At 42.4% G+C, this 22,039-nt stretch overlaps 1 protein-coding gene across 2 annotated transcripts in view; it reads right to left on the reverse strand.

Moving 5' to 3' along the window:
- The window catches only part of LOC128880005 (paired box protein Pax-6-like), a 97,384-nt gene extending 83,236 nt beyond the window's left edge, over positions 1-14,148 (reverse strand). The window contains exons 1-2 of one of the 2 annotated variants that reach the window (XM_054129611.1): positions 12,241-14,148; positions 2,944-3,067 (exon numbers count right to left, since the gene is read on the reverse strand). In XM_054129611.1, coding sequence (XP_053985586.1) covers positions 2,944-2,956 — 13 coding nt within the window. In that variant the 5' untranslated portion in view covers positions 2,957-3,067; positions 12,241-14,148. The remainder of the gene's footprint in view (positions 1-2,943; positions 3,068-12,240) is intronic. The other variant, XM_054129610.1, reaches the window with a different exon arrangement.
- Between the last annotated feature and the right edge of the window lie 7,891 nt (positions 14,149-22,039).

A 22,039-nucleotide genomic window follows, 5' to 3' on the forward strand; every position in this document is an offset into this window, starting at 1 on the left:
ATGTTTATTCGATCTGCCGGAATCGTTTCGTGATTGATATTTATGTAACGTTTCATAATTCGGCATTTCGTAATTTCAGCATCCAATGCTACCTCAAAAGGGAAGTTCGGCAATTGTCGCGCGTCGAGAAATTTGAATTTTTGCTGAAATAAAATTCATGGGTTCAAAAACACCTGATCACAGTGTCCTTTTTCGTTCTGGCTCGAAAACGATTGTAATTATTCGTGGTTAATTCTTTCGTTCGCAGTGGGACTTGGGGACATCTTTCGTCGTTGATAATTATCTTGCGATGGATACTGGTTCGAAACATCCGCGAGATTGCATTTGGTAAAGTTTTTGGAACCATTCGTGTTCACGGAGTACCTGGGGATCCTGTTAAGTAACTCCATGACTAACGACGAAGACTTGGTTGTAATTTCTGGCCGTGAGTTTCGGAAGTTTGACAAGTTTTCGCCGTGGCCGCGCCGCTCGCGAAACGAGGACTCTATAAATTCATTAATTAATTTGCTAATGGATCAGAACGGGCAGCAACTTTGCCATCGAAATTTTTAATTGCAAATCTCTTCGTGTTATATACATTTTTTGACGGAGGCGCGAAGAAAATTAAATTGTCTTCGTTGAGATTGTGTCTGTTAAGGGGTTAAGTCTGTCAAGTCCTAGAAGAAGGACTAAACGTTAATGATATATTAAGAAAAGTGAAAGCACTATTAACGAAAAAGGGCTAACTTGGAAATGAAAGATAAAACACAAACACAAAGGCAAATTAAAGAAAGCAACCAAACTATTGAAATATATACTCTAATATTAACAAAATAATCTAGAAGGACTTACATTTACAGCCACTGAAGCAACAGAACATGTACTCCCTCTGGAAGTCTACAAAAAATTAAAACAACCACAACAATTTAATCTAATACCTATTAGATTAAATAATGGAGAATGGGAAAGAGATACGAAAATTTATATACTATCGACCTTCTTTCATCGTCAGTACTCGGGTTCTAAAAACAATGTCGGAGAAACGTTTGGGAATATTGCTGCTGTATAATTATATATTTACGTCAATTTAAATGGTTAATCTCATCCCGACGAGATATGCAAGGAGTTAGGCCATTTGGAGTTAGGCTGGAGTCTAACAGAACGATCACCGTGTCTATTGTGAACAGCCAGACCGTCTGGAATCAGAATTGCAAACAACACGGCTAACTTTACTCAACCGAAGGAGAATCCTCTTATACCGGGACGACCGATAGGTACGACGAAATGAATACTGCAGAAATCGGAGGGATCGATTAGGTGGGTAGATTTTAAAGACATGTACCGTTCGGATACCGAGACGCTCACAATTTAAAATTGGCAACAATTTTTTCTATTTTCAAATTGTATGACTCCACCTACATTGAAATCCATGGGATTACTAGATTCACTCTTTACAGACGAATAAATCTCGCACGAGCCACGATACTCGAGCTTCTGTGAAATAACAGCAATCGATCGATTTAATTTGGAGTTCTTTTAAATGGCATTAAGGGGGTATTCTAGCCTAGAACTTTCTATGTATCGATTTTATTTCTACATTTTCCTAAAGTGCAGACATTTAATAATATATCCGGCAAAGGATTTTGTATTTATTAGTACAAGTGTCGAATCGCGTAATCTTTAATAGCCTCGAGAGAAAATTTCAACTCGAACGTTCCCCATCTTCGACATCCTTCCTTTCGAACCACATAAAGTACCACGAAATTTCAATTGCAACCTCTCAAAGCGGCATCGGAGCAACCCCAGCCAGCGATGCTCGAGTTTCTAGTTTTCGTTGGGTCTAATCGCGCGAGGAGGGTGACGGATTCCGCGTCATCCTCGTCCAGAGTCCGGGCCAGAGGGGGATGATTTCGCGCAAGGACCGAGAGGAGCCGCGGAAAAGGGCGAGTGTCGGAAGGCGTAAGAGAATGGAAATCAATACGTGAAGTGAGCAGCCAGTTTCAGGCAGGAGCCGCCGACTTTAGAAAGCCTTGAGACGTCGTCTGTTCATCCTCTTTGGACCCTCGTGTTAAGAGAGCTCGAGCGACCGGGAGAGCGAACGACAGGGTGAAACTGGGAAGAGCGACAGACATCACGGGGGCAGAAGGGGTGGAACGGAGACGGGGCGAACCTCCATTCAGGACTAATGGGGTTAAACGCCTTAGCCATCAACTGAACGTCTCCCTCTTGATTCTCGGACGTTTCGATTCGGCTTCACGGGGATTCCCGGAGTTCGCAGCGCGCGGCGCCCGCTGTAATTTGTAATTTCCATCGCGCACGAGTTTCGCGGGCCTCGCTTCGAACGCCTGGCCCGTGCATTCATCGAAACCATAGACACACGCTGCCTATCAAAAGTATACGAACTATTACGAACTACTACGCTTGGATTTTCGAGGTGTCGGTATCTTGAGGCAATTTTTCGATCGAACCAATGATATCAGGAGGACCGAGAAGTAGTCATTTCTTTTACATTAAATTCGAACAAATAGATTCTTAACAAGTTCAGAGGTGTATTATGTAACATTTAATAATATTACACCTCAACCACGTATATCAGCTCAATGGAAAGGGCTTTGCCAACCTCTTGACTCTAGAAAACCAGCTTCAACTACTTAATCTATTCAACAAAGAGAAACTTGCGATTCGATAAATTATTTCTCAAAAATCAACCAATATATGGCGAGTATGTCAGTGATTCCTTAAGGTTGATGATTGCCAGGAGCTAGTTTCGACAGCAGTCGAGTGTTATAATTATTCACTGGAACCTCCGATGGAAGTTCTCCAACCGAGATGACGACAGCGACTGGCGACATCGTAATTCGACACTATTTCGCGCTTTACCGCGGCGGGGATGTACATCGCACGGGCCATTTGCAATTTTATCGTTCGTGGAACGTAAAACAGATGAAAGACACATAAATTTACCTTTGTGTGCCATATCGTCAGCGGTGACAGAGGCTAGGAGGCCGGTGGCGCCCGGCCATGGAGCGACCGCAGCGCCCAGCTGCTGCGAAGGCAGAATCTTCGGGCCTTTGGGCACTTCCGGTCACTGAAACAATCCAATTTCCCATTTGAAAATCTCCTACACAGTGTGGCTCGCGCTTATACATCTTTCTTTTTAAATTATTCACGCACACAGAGTACCTGCAAAAGTATAATTATTGGAAAGAGAGGTTATGGTAGCATTTTGAGAAAATTCTTTCAGATAGAGTCTTATAGCGAGGTGATTTTCGTTGTAGCCTTTGCTTCGTTAATTATACATATTCGATTTAAATTATTCACGCACACAGAGTACTTGCAAAAGTATAATTATTGGAAAGAGAGGTTATGGTAGAATTTTGAGAAAATTCTTTCAGATAGAGTCTTATAGCGAGGTGATTTTCGTTGTAGCCTTTGCTTCGTTAATTATACATATTCGATTTAAATTATTCACGCATACGGAGTACCTACAAAAGTATAATTATTGGAAAGAGAGGTTATGGTAGAATTTTGAGAAAATTCTTTCAGATACAGTCTTATAGCGAGGTGATTTTCGTTTCAGTCTTTGCTTCGTTAGTTACCGATTTGTATACAATAGTTGTTGACGATACTTTTTTCACATAAATTTAAATTTCTTAGTTCTTTTAGTTTAGCATATAAGTGGACCTTGTTCAAAATCAATACGTGACGGCAGTATAATTAAAAAAGGAGATAAACTCTTCTATAGCTGTGATCGAACCACGTACAGTTTTTCTAAATCGGTTTCGTAGTACCTTCGAGAAACAAGATCGCAGCCAACGACACTCGTGTAAACTCAACTTTACGCAAGGGTGACCCAACGGTCTTCGATTCAAAAGTCTACCCCGAAAAATAAAAAAAAAAATAAAAAGTGATTTTCTAGTTGAATGCTTATACAATACTGCTATCGCTTATATATAATGCTATCGTTTGCAATAAAGATTCTTGAGAAAGCCTGAAAATTCAGGTGGGCAAAGTGGTGTAACCTCTTAACCTATTTGCATAATTATTATATATATGCGCGCAATTTACTTAGCAGTCGAGTTCAAATATAACGTCGCTGACAAAAACGAACCTTCCACTTTACCGTGTGATGCGAATAGGTTAAAAAAGAATCGCAATACATCTTTTCTCCCCGCAAATCGTTTCTCGTTGTTCCGAGTCCTCTGTATATCACATACTTTGCGTAGAGCTCGCGGCAAGTCTGCTCCTCGGTCTGCGTCGCGATCACGCTTAATTAATATACTTTCATCGAGCTCAATGACAGGAAACATCGTAATTACGTCGGCGCGATGTTTCCCTCACCGTAACATTGAAAAGGTGTCCCCGCGTTCTAATTGGCTCCATCGTAACGAGGCTCCGCGTGCTCTGGAAAGGGCACGACTTGTTGAGCAAAAGAATCGGCATCGCTTCTTCCCGGGAGAGAGAGCTTTAAGGGGCACAATGGCGTTTCTCCGCGGACGGCGAAATCCCTTTTAAAAGCTTAGATACACGAGGCCTCGTTCTGAACGCCCGGTGACGTTCACCGGCGGCTCTCGAGCGACGTAATTACCGGGTTCTCGCGCTCTCTGACGATGTAAACTACTTACACGTGTAACGCCCACTAAACCTGTCAGCGTAGCAGAATAAAAGCGAGAAGGAGAAACGTGCAACGCGCTGGGAAGGGGACCGGAAAGCGCTGCTCGTTGTAATAATTAGCATACGAACGGATTGATCCCGATGCGAGACCTGTCAACTCTCGGCCGGATTACAAAGGAAGTTAGGTACGCGTCTGGCGCGGATTTTCAACGACCTCGAATGCTGCATACGCGGAACGACGTATCGGATCGCGGGGGCGGAATTAAGTTTGAATTTGTTTTAGAACAGAGATTTAATTGGGTGTCTTCAGATGCGAGGGGACGGGGAGGTTGGGACCCTTGAGCGTTGGGAGTAATTGGGTTGTAGTGCGATTATAACGATATATAAACGAGATAGTTTATACGGAAGTTGTAGAATCAATGTAGTTTATGCACTGCATTATTTACAGACAGAATGAAATTTAAATGGAAGTAATGTAGTTTATTAGAGAATTTCGCGAAGAATATAGTTTATATGGAGATAGTTTGTGCGATAGTTGTATAAACAATCTAGTTTATACCGAAGTTGCATAAACATTGTAATTTATAAAAGAAAAAATCCAGACTGTATCAGAGGATGGCCCAGCTTGCGATAGCTTCGTGAGCCACGAGAAGAGAAAACGCTGCAGTAATGATCTAATTAGGACGTAATAAATCCTGAAATCGTTATTTTTCTCCTCGCGTGTCGGAGCATGGTTGACAGAGGGAGCTGTCTCAATGGGACAAGAGAATGAATGCTCGTAGAACGGGAAACGAAACGCGACTACCGGTTCAACACAACAGTTTATTCAACCGATTGCAAAGCGTACAAGGTGAATTGATGATTTAACACCGGTTATCGCGTGAATACGGGACGTATCAAAGGCCGCGACTCTTTTCGTCGTGATACGTACGAAAACAACCATGACAGTCCTTGAAACTCGCGGTACACTGTTCATGCTTGAGGAACAGAGATTATTCGAGGGTGAGTGATATTAAAGATGCGATTCAAATGTCTCTGAACAAACCTAACTTGGATTTTACAATACGTTTAGACTGTTAACGTAAATAGGTTTGATGTATACTTGGATAACATGAATATTTAAGTCACTTTGAAAATCTGTGATAACTTAAATCTATCTGTGATAATCGAATCTAACGTGAATTAAGGCAATGTAACTCGACACGAATTAAATCGATCTAACTGAATCTGTCTTGAATTTTACAACAGGTTAATACAAGAGGTTCAATACAACAAATTACACCTAATTCTCCTAACATTTATTAGGTTGTGCCAAAAGTTTCTTTCGCGAGTTGCATTCAATTATTTCCTGTGGCAGTGTTTATATAAATAGATAATCTAATTTCTTAGACATTGATGCTGTAACAGTAACGAAGCGAAATGAATCGTACACAATTCAGTAATGTAACACAAAACATAAAATATTGCGTATATACCTATTAATTATTAATAAAACGAAAGAAACTTTCGGGACAACCTAACAGAATAATAGCAAGTTCCTCGGTTCGTTCTCTACACTTTAAGTAACACAGTTTCGAGAGAATAACTTACGAGACCGCAATGAAACGATAGAAAGCGCGGAAGGGCGAGGGAAACAGATCGATGAGAGAAAAAAGGAGAGAGTGTCGCAGTAAGGGAGAAAAGTACATCGCACTCGCATATTGTGCAAGAGGATTACCTCGGATTATGCGCGACTGAGCGCAAACAAGATTTCGCTGGCTTATGTTTACAAGACGCCAAGCTGTCGATTTAGTATACTCCAACTCTGCTCTGTCTTCATCCGGTCGCATTAACTCCCAAACATTGTTAACGTAAAAATCTCACACGGAAACGATTGTGTTCGCTATAAAACACGGAGGTGTTTCTCATTCATGCGTGTTTCTGTCATTCAAATGCCGTCCTATATCTTTGTAAAAATTCCATTCTATCAGCTTCTTTTACAGCCTTCAATGAATAGCTTTTTTTCTTATTACTTTCCATTACTTTCCATTTCTTATAAAAATGTACTAAATTCCGAAATTTCGAACCGCAGAGTGTTAAATTCTATTTGATAGATAATCCAGCTCGACATCGTCGACGCATCATTATCGAACCGGACAAAAACGAAACAATATCGGTTGTACCGCGAACAAAAGTGGAGATTGAATTTTAACGAACCGCTTTCCCGGCCCCATCGGATCAGATAAACGCCGGGCGTTTGTATCCTCTGATGAAATAATTAATTAATGCGTGTAAGCGAAATAGAATAGCTGCGGAAGTGACTGCGTACGGCAGCGCGAGCGAGCAGTTAATTCCTGCGGGTTTTGGCCTTGTATTACGGGGGTGGATTTAGAGTGCGACGGCGGCGATGACGACGGCGGTGGTGGTGGCGGTGCCATTAACAGTGTTTCGCCGGAAATGTAAAGCATAATGCGCCGGTAGCTGGTGGATATGGAACCTATTACCATCCGCGTGTATAATACCAACCTCTCCTACTGTTTCGCGTTGTTACCAACGCGTTAAAGAACTTGAAGGGTTGCAGAACCGTGGCGCGAATTATCCTGACGGGAACTTTGCCCGTAGGACTTTAGTCGAACTCGTCGATCACACTTTGAATCACAACAAGGACCGATCGATGTATCGTGGTTGCTTTGCAATGTTTCAGAGCTATTGGAGGATATATTAGGTTGTTCCAAAAGTCTCTTTTATTTTATCAGTAAGTAATACGTGGACAATATTTTATGTTTCATGTTACGTTACTGAGTTATATACAAGGCGTCCCAGAATTAGTGTAAGAACCGGAAATGGGACGTAGCTGAGACGATTCTGAACTACAATTTCCTTTGCGGAAATGTCGAATGGTGCTTCGTTTTTGAATTATTAACGAAAAACCACGGACCAATCACAGCGCTCGAGCAGTGCGCCCTCAGACGGCACGTAGCCAGCCAATCCTGGCTCGAGGCTATGCTCTCGCGGTTCAGCGCGCGCTATTCGGGCGCTGTGATTGGTCTGTGGTTTTTCGTTAATAATTCAAAAACGAGGCACCATCCGACATTTTTGCAAAGGAAATTGTAGTTCAGAATTGTCTCAGTCGTACAGGGACACCCTGTATAATCCATTTTACTCTATTATCTTTCTTCATTTCTCTGGAAGCATAATGCCATCTTTCTGAAAATGTTGTAGTTGAAAAACGCATTGTTCCGATCCGTTAATTCTGACTCTACATCCTCTACTAAAGATTTTTGTAATATACATTGCAACAAATAACGCATCACGAATTAGCAATGAAAAAATGGATAAGTCAGAAAACACAATTTCACGATGTATCCATATCTGACATCATAACCGACATCATGTCTGACATCACATGGAAGGCAGAACTAAAAATGCGACAAAGCTACCCTGATTCATTTTCACGGCAGTTTACGTGCACGAAAGAAAATTGGGAGACGTTCTATCGATCAACGTTAACGCGCGCATGTATGTATATTTAACATTCGCGCAATCCAAGAGTGCTTAACGACACGTGAATAATACGCGCAGTTAACTGGCTGTTAAACGATTGTAGATCTTAGCAAAGCCTCTCGAGGCGTGTGAAACGATTTACGTTAACGCAATTCCAAGGTTCTGGGAGCTAAATCTCAACTTCCGCCCTTATAGCGTCCCCACGCCGAGTAATTAGCGATTGCGTCCATCAAAACGTTTACTTTACCATCACTTTGGGTGTTTTCTTGTGTAAGATCACCTCGTATAAGACTGTTCGTATCAACAATGATACTAATCATATAGTGAACATTAAATAAAAATTGTTTGTAAGTGAGTATGACTAATGGCCAAATATTTAAGTATAGATTCGTCATTAATTTTCAACCGAATTCCTAATTATCTCGCTCAGTGGTTCTTACGGCAACGATCCGTTGATTTTCACTAAAACTGACTGTAAATCGCGGTCAACATTGGCGTCGATTTTTAACAAACACCGGCTACTTTAATACATCTCCCAAGCACCCTTAAATAAACCAAGCTCACGGTGAAATTCTCGGTTCCGACGAGACGCGGCGTTCCCATCGAACCCCATCAAACACCTGGACAGTCTCCGGCGAACGATCGGCAACTCCGCGACACGAAACCGAGCCACGGAACCGAGTTCTCGGGCACCGAAACCGAGAAACTACTCGGATCAGAGGAGTCCCGGGGCTCGAACAACGAACCCTCTCGACGAGGAAAGGCACGTTCACAATGCGCGCGTCGAATGTCACCGCGGGGCGTCCACACTTGTACGAGCGGGCATTCAGCCCGTCGACGACGGATACGGGGACTCATTCACTTCACGGATTTTACACGGCGAGTCGTACAGTCTATTGCCTAATTACACCATAATACCGTGCGCGGGAAGCGGCGGGGGACAGAGACAGAGCGAGTCCGCGAATCGGGGGGATGGGCGACTCGCGCTCGGGGGTGCGCTCATCGTCGCGAGCACGGGGGCGAAACGGCGAAACAGAGACAGTGAAACTCAACGTGCCGTTCAATCACATTCATCTCCGATATAGCGCGCGTATAGAGGGTGCATTGTCCCTTAAGCTGTATTATGCGCTGCGTGTATGCAATCTGCATCCTCGCACATCGTGTATTCGCGTTCGCTGCTGATACTGACTATTAAGCGGGAAGACAAGCTCTCCAATGGACGGAGGAGCGGAGGGGGGCAGAGAGCTCCTTTCGTAACGATGTGTATTTACCGTCGCGAGGTTCATTTCTAAAAACCGATTATAGGAATGGGTGGCTCGACGCGCTCGCTATTAGCGCTTCCAGCGACTCGCGGCTCGTTTCTTCTGATTCGGGAAAGGTGAGGAGGGTTGAGGGCTGGCGAAAACTGGCGCACTTGGTCGTCGGATGACGTGTAGCGAGGTTATGATACAAGACATATAGGGAGGGGACTATTTTTCGGAGGTATCTTGGAGTAAGACTCGATTAGTTGGAAGTGCTGATAATTTTCACACTTTATATTAGGTTGTCCCGAAAGTTTCTTTCGTGAGTTGCATTCGACTATTTTCTGTGGCAGTGTTTATATATTGGGTTGTCCAGAAAATTCGGGGCAATTTTTAAGAAACATTCAAAGACACGTTTGAATTTCGATATATATTTATTGAATTATATAGGTAACGTTTTGTTCCACAATTTTTCCACCTTCTAAGGGATGTCCACATGTTATTTGTTTTCAACCATTCCGATATATTCAGATTCTGTACCGCTTACTAAAAATCGGCATGGACTTTCCGGACAACCCAATAAATAGACCATCTAATTTCTTAGACATTGATGCTGTAACAGTAACGGAGCGAAATGAATTGGACACAATTTTGTAATGTAACATAAAACATAAAATATTGTGTATATACCTATTAATTATTAATAAAACGAAAGAAACTTTCGGGACAACCTAATAGATGACAGTATCGCTTGTATTTTATATCGTGATTAAGGTTACTAACAAGAAAAAGTCGAGGATTATCGCAAAGTGGCGCGTTTGGTCGTCAGATGACGCGTAGTGAGATTATGGTACAAGTAATATAGGGAGGGAACTATTTTTGGGAGGTAGCATGGAGCAAGGGTTGATTTCGAAGTGCTGATACTTTTTAACTTGATAAATGACAGCATTACTTGTATTTTATATTGAGATTAACGTTACTAGCAAGGAAAAGATGAGAGTTAATGCAAAGTGGCGCGTTTGGTCGTCGGATGATGAGTAGTGTGATTATGGTACAGATAATAGAGGAGACTTTACACTTGCGAAAGCAATACTCGATTCACTTTCGAATAAAAAATTCAGACAAGCAGATTTTATTTTCACCTAGCTATTCTTATTCTATATTACGTGGTAAATTCGAAATTTCTGGATGTGTTTACGGAAATAAGACAACTTTAAAGCAAAATACTTGTATCAACGAGCATATTAAGACCGAGTATAAAGTAAATCCGACCGGGAACGAAAACATGTCGCGTACAAACTTTGCAACTTTTACAACTTTTTTCACCCCAGAGGTTGAATTTTTTAAAACGGCGAAATAGGTGTTTGATTAATTATATCAAAGAGCATTAAGACCAAATAGAATATTCCTCGTACAAACGTTGCAACCCGTTTTCACCCTCTTAGGGGGTTGAATTTCGGAATATTCTTTCTTATTCCTTGTATACATCATAAACGACACCTCCGTGCAAAATTGCAGCTTTCTAGGTTCAAGGGTTTAACCTGGACGTTGATGAGTCAATAAGTCAGGGCTTTTATTTTCATATACAATCAGTGTAATAAGTATTCACGAAGGAATGAATTCAAAATAAAACTTCATATATTTACTTTATTAATCAATTTTAGGGAAATAAATAATTAACCAACATTCCTACATATTTTTAGAGGAGAATTTTCGTAAATTAAAGTTTATTATTTTTAATGTTAATCTCTCGATACTTCTCACACTGGCTGTACATAAATTAACGAATTAAACATACACACAGCCACGAAATATTTACTTCTTATAACCATACAGTAAAGTATGAATACGTCACAAAGAATCTTGTAAAAGAGCTCCCTATAACATGTTTAATTCTTGGACAATTATCAGGACTCTCCTGCCAACCATATTTTCTTATTAACAATAACAATTCTAGGAGGGGCAATGTTTGGAAGGTGTCGTGAAGTAAGGGTTGATTTCGAAGTGCTGATACCATTTACACTTGACAGACAGTATTACTTGTATTAAGTTATTGCACATGAAATGTCCGATTATTTGGCAGAGATGGCGGAGAAAACGAAAAAGGTGCACGAATGAGTTACGGAATAAAAATGAACCATTTTGGATGTTTACATCGCAATCCACTCATTTTTATTCACTGGATCTTTCTCCAAACATTACTTCCTGCAATTAGAATACTACACTTTATCGAAATGTTCAATTTATCGATAAAATATCGTAACATTAGAACAGGCGAGGGCTGTACCAAGTATTATAAAGTGTTGTTACGTATATTATAAAGTATCGCAGCGTTAACCCTTCGCATAGGAGCCGAGGATTGACCGTGGGTTTCGAACAGTTAATATGATTTATCAAAGAAACAATGCCATAGATCGCAATTCTCTGTTACGTTTAGTTCGTAAATTACATTCGCTATAAATACGTTGTCACCAAATTTTAAGTTAATACAGCTTCTACACTGAACGGGATATAGAATTGCGTTTCGAGTCATTGGTTTTCTGATAAATTATATTAAATAAAAACACGGAAGCACTCGTTAAAGCAGTCGAGTCGTCTGAACGTTAGGCAAAAGATCACGCAAGAAAACATGCTCTATCCGGATTCATCTTAACACGTTGACTGCCAAACGATACTCTTGAAAATTCGACACAATTTATCTCCTTTGATTTGACACTCGAAAATGACGATACCGATGTATCATGGTACTCGTATTCGCAATCCGAACTTCACGAGAATCCTCCACGGATTTACCATTATTTCGTTATCGTGTCAGCTCACCGTCGAAACCAATTTTTTCAAGAAGAACTCCGTGTGCCAGTGTACCGGCGGTCAACGCGTCAAGGCGGCCGTAACAAGGGTAGCAACCCACGTGACTACGTACCAAAAGCTGCCGTCGGCCGACGCTGCTCCTCCGATCGGCTCCCGCAGAAAGCACCACGACGAATCCGTGGAGAACGTGGTACCGTCACACCGCGTACTTTTCCCACAGTTTTCACGAGCGAACGCGACAACGACGGGACGGTCACTGGCGCGTCCCAACACTGAACACCGATGAAACGTCGTCACGACTCGACCGGGTCGACGAACGTCGAACAACCGAACGTGAAACGATCACGGATCGATGGCGAACGAACGCGTACTCGGCTCGGTGGAATCCTCTAAGCACTTCCTTCTGCGAACCGAACCAATACGAAGCGGAGAGCCGCGGCGTGAAACGAACAGCACGCGATTAGTTATCGCGAGTAATTGCTCGGTACGGGCCCACGTAGGACGTGAAACGCGTTTCGTTCCGCGGCGGTAAACGCAGGTAGGGTGGGGGTGGCTTGTACGATCCGCACGAGCGCAGCACACGTGCTGCTCTGCAGCGTGAATCTTCTGCTTTCTTGGCTCTCCGAGAGTGGCCCACGTAGGATCGAGACGGTGTGTGCGTTTTAGTTAGAGTGAGAGAGAGAGAGAGAAAAAGAGAGAGAGAGAGATGGAGAGAGGGAGAGTTAAAGAGAGCAAGAGAGACGGGGCAAAGTTAAGGACGAGCGAGAGGGATGAAATCGGTGGCGAGACGCGAGAGAAGCGGGCACTAGCGGGCACTCCTGGCCGTGGAAATATTATTAGGTAAAGCACACGCACGGACTGGCACGCACCGACTTGCGGACTCTCGTTGGGTCGCGCTTGCGACCCCGCGATTCGCGTTGGTACCTCGACGTACGTCGGACCAATGGGCGGAGGGCAACGTTACCACCACCACCCTCGGCCGCTGCGGCCGGTGGGGATGCTGGCTCCGCTTCGTGACATCATCGATTCTGAATGGTGGAAATGCTCAACCGTGCGGAAGGCTCATCGGAGGGCGCGTGTTGCACCGTCCCGGCGCATGCGCGGCCAGACGCGCAACGACAGAAAAAGGATACCTTGCGATAAGTTCGCGCCAGATGGAGACCGACTGCTTACGCGGTACAGTGTCTCCGGTCTGCAACTATTTTTTATTCTTTTTTTTTTTAATTTTTTTAAATTTTTATTAGAGAGACGACTTCTCGCTTCTTTATCTGACTTCGATTGTGATCGACGAGGGGGTGGAGGTCGCGTAACGTTTATTGTTTGTCGTTAATATGGAAGGAAGGGTAGCGTGGTCGTTGGGTTTGGGAAACATCGATGTACTTTCCGTGTTTAGAATTTTTATATTTGGGCCGATGTTGTGGAATAGGGGTAGGTGTAGGTAAAAGTAGGGTTTCCGTTGAAAGTACAAGTTATCGTAGTTGTAGTTGACGAAGTTTTGTAAGTTGTAACTGTTTGCGAGTGTCGGGTGTATGAGGCGTCGATGTATTTCGAACAATTGCGATACTTGGTTTAGGCTGTTGCCCGAAACAGGGCTAGTTGCGGATGCCTTTATGAGGCATCGATGTATTTTGAACGGCTAGGATACTCTACTCAGGCTGTACTCGGAAATGGGGCTAGTTGTAGATAATAAACAGGATTTTTATCGCTTAAATAAATGATTATAAAAGTAATCAATGAAATCCATGACTCTTAGCTGTTCGCTCGCATTAGGTTCGCGAGGCATCGATATAATATTTCGGACGATTACGATACTCCACGTAGTACCAATAAAATAGCAGATATTAAAATCTCGTGAAAATATGTTGTTAGAGTAGTACCGTATAAAAATAAGGTTCTTACCGGAAAAAATCAATTCTTACCAAGTTCACGTATTTAAATTATTTTTCACTTTCCCTCCGCCACAGTCCAAGCAGAAATCCCTGCCGTTCGGCCAAGAAATTCACGCGTTTTTCTTTGAAAGCCGCCACAGTAGCGGCGAGGATATATTAAAATATAATTTGCGTCGGGCCCCTTTGTGCAAAACGGTATCTAGTCACGCGTGGATCGGTTGTGGGTGCTATGCACTCGAAAGTACGGGGCCACGGGGGTGACTCACCCTCTCTTCTTCTGTCACAGGCTCCCTACGACCGCCCCCGCGCTACTCGATTCGGGCCGGGAGCGGGGGGGGGGGGGGGGGATAGGAATAACTGCATCAACCCCTGTCAGTAGCGCGCGTTTAGGTTCTCTCGCTCCCTCGTCCAAGAAACAAGCTCGTTTCACACGAAACAGCCCTTGGACGGGCCGAGCATTAATTTTCGTCCTCGAAACTTATCATTGATGCAGCTAATGAAGCTTTCGAAGTAACTTCGCTCTCGAGGAATCGTAAATTAGTTCCGTGCCAGAGTTTGCCTATGCGGGGAACCGCCAAGGTCCAAACAGGTGTTCGATCGTTGTGAGCTGATAACGATTAAAATTTAATTTCAAAGGTTGCTACGGAATTTAAAAGTGGTCGAGCGGAATTCGAGATAGAGAATTCCTGCGTAAAATCGAAGGGTTAGAAGTTTGGAGTCGCGTCGAGGCTGTAGAGGGTTATGGGAAACTTTATGGCATTTTTTATTATTATTGGAGGAAATACATCTGTTAGTTAGACAGATGTTATTATTTCGAGTTTGATCTAGTTGAAAGGAAGTCGGTTAGCGAGGATCTCAGATCCTTCGACTAGCAAACCTTTAAATGGTGGAAGGGAGAAGAAGAAAGAATCGAATCTCAAAACAAGGATTCGAGTGCTAGGAAGCACCCCTGGTGCTGTAATATCGCACCTAATATCCTCGTGAAAAATGTAACTATCGTAAGGGTAGAAGCGTTGTATTTGCTGTATTATCGAGTAAATCCTGAATACAGGAGAAAAGTAATTTTCCCAGATGGGGAAATTCGCCATCCGGCCATTGGCGGCGTGTTTTTCTCGGAAGCACCACTTACTCGGGGTACTCTGACCCCGAAAGTGCGCTATTACCCGCGAGACCGTGCCGTGGAACCTTTGACGCAATCGTTAACGAGGTAACAGCCGGTCGCTTCGCTGCTTACGCGCGAATTAGATCAAACAAGAGCGAACGACCCGTGAAGGTCAAGTGTGCCGACGTTTTTCGAACAATCCTCGACGATTCCCAGAAAACGTGCCCGCGATATCTTTCACCAGCACGTGGAGGATGAGTCTTCGACAGAAGCATCAGAAACAAACAGAATATTTATGTAGGCTGAGATAGAATCTATTGGGCTGTCTGGAAAGTCCATGCCGATTTTTAGTAGGCGATACAGGTCTGAATATATCAGAATGGCTGAAAACAAATAAAATGTGTACATCCCTTAAGAGGTGGAAAGGTTGTGGAATAAAATGGTACATACATAATTCAATAAATATACATCAAAATTCAAATATGCGTTTAAATTTTTCTTAATTCAGACTATTTCTTTTAATTTAGACTACGGTGCTCCTAAAGTTAATGAGACGAATATGGTAGGTGTGGCTAGTAACATTCTTCTCGCTCGCAGCCAGTACCTATCAATTAATTGCTGTACGTATCAAAGGCAAAGGACGTCAAGCACTTAGCTAGTATAATCTACGCGTGGTTGAACACCCTACCTTGGAAACTTGGACATTAATTAATATGTATACATATACACGTTAGGGTGGTTCTTAAAAGGGTGGTTTTCAAATTTGAATGTTCCCAGAATCTTAAATGTTCCGAAATAACTAAGATCAGTTTCCTTAAAAAATTCAGCTCTGTATCTTAATTTTTAGTACTACCGCACGAGGGTCGAATCCTCCCACTTAAAATATATAGCAGTGGTGTGTTCTTCTAGGAAATCGAATGCTCTACAAAAAAGGACTCTCGTAAAAATTTCGTTGGTCTACTTTGTACAAAGTTATGAGTTGGCAAAGTTGAAATTATAAGAATTTAAAAACATATTAAAAATTCAGAGAAACAGACAAATTTGTATAACTGGAACTTTACTAATTCGTAACTTTGTACAGATTAGACTTACGGGACTTTCACAAAAGTCTGTTTTCGTAGAGAATTCGATTTCCTATAGAAAATACACCATCTCGTAATATTTCAGTTATTTCATTCTCATAAACTACCAAATCAACTATCAGAGTTACTAATCAAATTCGTCTAGCAATCACAACCTCGTCTTCTCCTTCCTGTAACAACTCCGAAAAATAATTATCGCGAATCTATCGCTGAAGAGGCTCCAACCACAAGGATCTAACGTGTTCCTCGTCTTCTGCTAGAATTATACAACGCGTAGACTCGCTGAGATAGTTGAGAGATTCTTCGAGCAACTTTTCGACCACTTCGAGCCACGTTTGAGGATCCTGTCAGCCCCAAGTCGCGATGTGAACCCAGCTTTAGGAGATCCACGCTGTGGAAGTAACGCGTTTCGATTTTGCGTTAGCTCAGCTACGCGTGAATCCAGCCAAGGTCAAGTCGTTCCCCGTTTCCGAGCATCCCTCCGCCACCCAACTAAGATCGATTCTAACGAATTTCATATCTAGGGTGGATCTACGCAGAGCCAAGATAATATTTCGGTTAACCATCATTAGCAGCACGTTCTCTGTTTTTCGTGCACCTGGCAATTCAAATCACGATAGACTTTCGGACCAACAAAAATCTGTCCTCTGTAGTTTCCTGTTTCCTTCGCGCATCGTGACACTTTATCTACCTGCCTGTTTATCGTTTGTTATTTAACAAAAAAATGTCCAACTTCAGCGTAAGTTAACACTAAATGTACCAAGCAGGGTCAAAGGAACTATTTCAATGTTCTCATCTTAGGTTTATAAGTAACACTTTAATAAACGAGTTCTCTAGAGCTAAACGAAATAGAAGCACAGTCTTGTATCGCGGATTAGAGAGCGAAGATCAGAGCCTTTCTTAATATTAAATTTTATTTAATTAGGATTTCTCTGAGAAAATTAACGTTTGTAGATTTCACATCATTTTCGTCATGAATTATTAATAAATTCTTTTTAGTTGTTCTTCGTGTTCTGATGCACGGTATAGGCTACCCAATTTGCTCCAGGATTAACTACAATTGTTCTAATAAATTAATATACAAGTATGTTTATTTGCTGTATTTCCAGAAATCTATTCTTGAATTGAAGTAAATATGTTTTAAAATTAACTACAAGTATTCTATTAAATTAACGTAAAAGTATGTGTATTTACTTTACATGTGTCTCTAGAAATCGATACTTGATTTAGTAAATATGCTCCAAAATGAACTACAAGTATTCTAATAAATTAATATAAAACTAAATTGAATTGCTCTATATGTATATCTCTCTAGAAATCGATATTCGAATTAGTAAATATGCTATGTTCCTGATTAATACCCACGTCTACTTATTTTCTGTAATAACCAGAGCGAGTATTATCGACAACGACACGGTTATTCACGTGTCCCGCGCATCTGTTCACTGATTACTCCCAGCCACTTGAGTAAACGTGAAAATCGTGGCCCACGGGACGCTGTCACCGACCCGATGACAAAATGTTTCAGGAAAGAATTAAATCGACAATAATATACACTTGTTTCGCTATCTCTCCGATAACACCACTTGCGTTGATGTTTGGTATAAGTTTACGCAGTTGCCACTTTATTAATATATTTCACCTGCATCTTCCAGACGCGTAACGAAACCTACACCAAAATTCGATTCATAGAAATCAAACTTTAAATTGCTAATTTCTGTACAGATCTCGTCAATGCAAGTTGAAAATTAACGAATAAAAATTTGAAAATTTTGAAGCGTTGTTGATACGGAATATTCAGATATGAAAACGCGTCCTGCTTCTCAACTTTTCTCCCCAAAACGTCCCCCCTCCGTCCATCAGAAACTTCGGCTACATTCTTCCCGCGAATTGTTAACGTTAACGTGCCAAAGTGTAATCTAACGAAGATCAACTGAAATCCATAAAACTCCATCGTCATCGAGCATGCAGAAGATGAGACTGCAAAAGTGATCCAGATCGCAAGAACGCGTCCTGCTTCTCAACTTTTCTCCTCAAACTCCCCCTTCCGCTCTTCAGAAACTTCCGCCGCGATGTTCCCCGCGTATTCGACGAGAAATATTCATAAAACGCGACGGGTTCTTTGAAAAAATTAGCAAAGTTCGACAGCGTGTCTCGTTGTAAACGTTTCAACCATGGATTTTCGCGGTTCGAGCCATGGTCCGTCGTCTGCGCAGGTAACCGTGCGAGTGGGACAGGTGAAAGGCGGGCTCGCTAGCTGGAAAGGGAGAGCCGAAAGTGCTCCGAAGAAGTGAAAGAGGACCGTAGAAGGGTAAAACAAACAAATTAACGTCAGAGTCGCTTGTTTATTGTTGGGTGGGGACACGGTAACCACGCCTTTGTCAAGCACGCCCTCCGAGCGTTATATTCCCCTTTTTGCCCCACTATCATCAACGCCCCTGACTCACTCCACAGCGCGAACCCCACTCCGCGAGTAGACGACGGTGGTGGAAATGACGTCAGTACGTGCCAAGATGCAACAGGCTGCTCTGTCGGCCAGAACCGTAGACACGGACCGAGCCGCACCGCGAGACACCGGTTCATTCCACGAGCAACCCCTGCCGAGTGCATAACGCCGAGATTTCTCCACCATTTACTCGTATTCGATGAGTAGACGATTAGTCGGCTACTCGAATTCTGGCAAATATTCGAGTAACATCTATGTGGCCAAGGATTCGTATGATAACCGAATAGTCGAGTATTATGAGTAATATCTGAGTAGCCAAACGTTCGATTAATGTCCGAGTAGTCAAGTATTCGAATAATACCTTTGTGGCCAAATATTCGTATGATAACCAAATAGTCGGGTGTTTGAGTAGTATTTGAGTAGACAAACATTCAGGTAGTGTCTGAGTAGTCAAATATTCGAATAATATCTTTGTGGCCAAATATTCGTATGATAACCGAATAGTCGAGTATTATGAGTAATATCTGAGTAGCCAAACATTCGAGTAACGTATGAGTAGTCGAATATTCGAATAATATCTTTGTCGCCAAAGATTCATATAGTATTCAAATAGTCGAGTATTTGAGTAATGTTTGAGTAGTCACTAATTCAGGTAGTGTCTGAGTAGTCAAATATTCGAATAATATCTTTGTGGCCAAAGATTCATATGGTATTCAAATAGTCGGGTGTTTGAGTAGTATTTGAGTAGACAAACATTCAGGTAGTGTCTGAGTAGTCAAATATTCGAATAATACCTTTGTGGCCAAACATTCGTATGATGCTCTCGAGTAGTCAAATATGTGAGTAATTTTCGGTACTGTATTCTAGTAGTCAAGTAATTGAATAATATTTAAGTAGTCAAACATTCGAATAATATATGATTAGCTTATGTTCGAATAACATCTATGTTACCAAGGATTCGTATGGTGTTCAAATAATCAAATACTTTATTATATTTAAGTATTCAAACGCTCTAATGCTATCTGAGTAGTCACATATTCTGTACATATTCTGTAAATTTTCGTATGATATTCGAATAGTCAAATACTCGAATAGTATTTGAATAGCCCAGTATTGGAATAGTACTCGAGTAGCCAATTACTCCATCGATATACGCATAATTAAATATAGCCAAAAATTCTAATGGTATTCAATCAGAGTCGAATATTCTTCCTACTCGTTAAAATGTATACCGTCCGCTTGATTCAAACCCAAGCAAGGATTTTCCTACGAAACTGCTCCAACCATGCAATCGAAGCAACCCTTGCGCCGCGACGAGTAAAAATGATGCTGACAACAGACAGGGGGTGGCTCTCACGGGTTAGGAGAAGCCGAATATCCGTGCGCGGACGTTCAAGCGAGGAACCTCGACGCGGATTGTAAATTATACCGGGCAGATAGAGAGAAATTCATGCTCTGATGACGCAGCGTTAACCACTCTCTGGTCATGCGATGATCAAAGGTAACAGTAATGACCCGTGAGAGGATATCCGCTTGTATTTCGCCTAATATACTGCTGGCTAAATGCTGACGCGATTTCGAGGGCCTGGCCAGAAGACGGGTGGGGGGGGGGGGGGGGGAAAGAGAGGTACCCGGTGCGAAGAACAGAATCGAACGAAGATGGGGTGAAAAAAAGAGCGCGGACGAAGAGGGATGAAAGAACGGAACAGGAGGCCGGAGGACGAGGGATGAAAATTTTAGAGGGAACGAAAGAGCCGAACGAATAGATTCGCGACGAAGGAGGAGGGAAAATGGCGACGAAAGGGCGAGGGGGACTGCGGAGGTGGTGGTGGAGGAGGAGAGGGGGAGGGGAGGTTGGAAGATCATAAATTGTTGGAGCAACGTGTGTACCTAACGCGCACGCACGGTCGAGCGCGAGATTCTCGCTTACCCCCGTGGCTTTCAAAAATTTCACACGTTACCGATCTTCCGACTCAGGCGCCTACTCTCACGCTCGATCCATCATTTCGGTAGTTTAACCTGGTACCCGCGAAAATTGTCCGATAACGTACCGCTGCTTCATTTGTCTTTGGGACCGTCTCCTCGTCCACGATGATGGACGTCGATTCGATCAGCGGTATGCAGTTCGCCGCGAAGATTAAGAGCTTTATCCGGTATCTAAATCGCCTAGACGATTACGCAGACACCCCGGGGGTGGGTTATGCCGAGTGACTAACGGATTTGCTTACACGGTGTTCGTGTATCGACTTCGTTTTCTCGAGCTTTCCTGCCGAGACGTTTCGTAATGATCTGTATAGGATGGTTCACTAACGAGGGATGTTTTCGTCGAAGGGGTAGGAAAAACTTCAGCACAGGGTTCATTTGTATTTGAATACTTTTATATTCGATATTAAAAATTATATTTATCCATTTGAATATATTCAATTTAATTTTTGTTCAAGCCTCCTAATTTATTTTAGTAAATCGACTTTAATTATTTATCGATAATATTTATAAATGATGATATTCATTTCGGTAATAGAAATGCGATAAGAACTCTCTATGAACCTCTTCGATTGTTTTATATAGATTCGAACTCTCGCCCATTTATATCCACGGTAAAAAAAGAAGTCACAGGTTTTCAAACAAAATTCCATAAAAGAAACGAATTTCTTTACGACCAGAGGCACGCGTCATTGTGTCGTTCGGAGAGCCTCCATTTCGAATTACATTCCCCCGGCTCCTGTTTATCCATTCCCGTTGTAGTTACACGTTGCACGTGTTTATACACGTAACAGCCCCGAGTGGCAACATCACTTTGAAGTGTCGCATCCGCGGTTACCCAAGAACACCCTGCGGTGAACATCGTGGAAATGGTTGGAGAACTTTACGTAGGTATTTAATCCTTTCGCACGGTGAGCAGCCAGCCCCCATAGAGACACATTCGGTAACGCGATTTCGAGTGGAGGACGGATTTTAAATCCAGGACACGGCCATTCAACGCACCCCCTCACGGTCTTTCTTTGTGTCTTTGTGCACCTCCGCGCACGTTGCGGGACATCTTTCACCGTCGCAAGGTGAATCCTTCTATTGGCGTGGCTCCTTCTTGTGCTACGTCGTTTTCACGTGTTACCAGAGCGAACAGAAAGATTGCACGGCATTCGACGAGAGTGGACGAAGCGTGATTTACAGTCGCGTTTATGGATGTTTCGGAGATGTATTAGAATAGTTTTTACTAGAAAAATTCTAGATTATTTCAACAAGTTTCGCAAGGTTTCTCAACAAATTTCGAGTCGTTTTACCAAGCCGTTCAAAAGTTGTAACAGCTTCTATGTGTAATCAATTTACAGGTAGTTTAATGGAATAGTATTAACAAAATTCCCCGCAGCTGTAAAAGGTGCAGGATCTAAAAA

The sequence above is a fragment of the Hylaeus volcanicus genome, chromosome 7 (genome assembly GCF_026283585.1).
Source record: "Hylaeus volcanicus isolate JK05 chromosome 7, UHH_iyHylVolc1.0_haploid, whole genome shotgun sequence".
NCBI classification, from domain to species: Eukaryota; Metazoa; Arthropoda; class Insecta; order Hymenoptera; family Colletidae; genus Hylaeus; species Hylaeus volcanicus.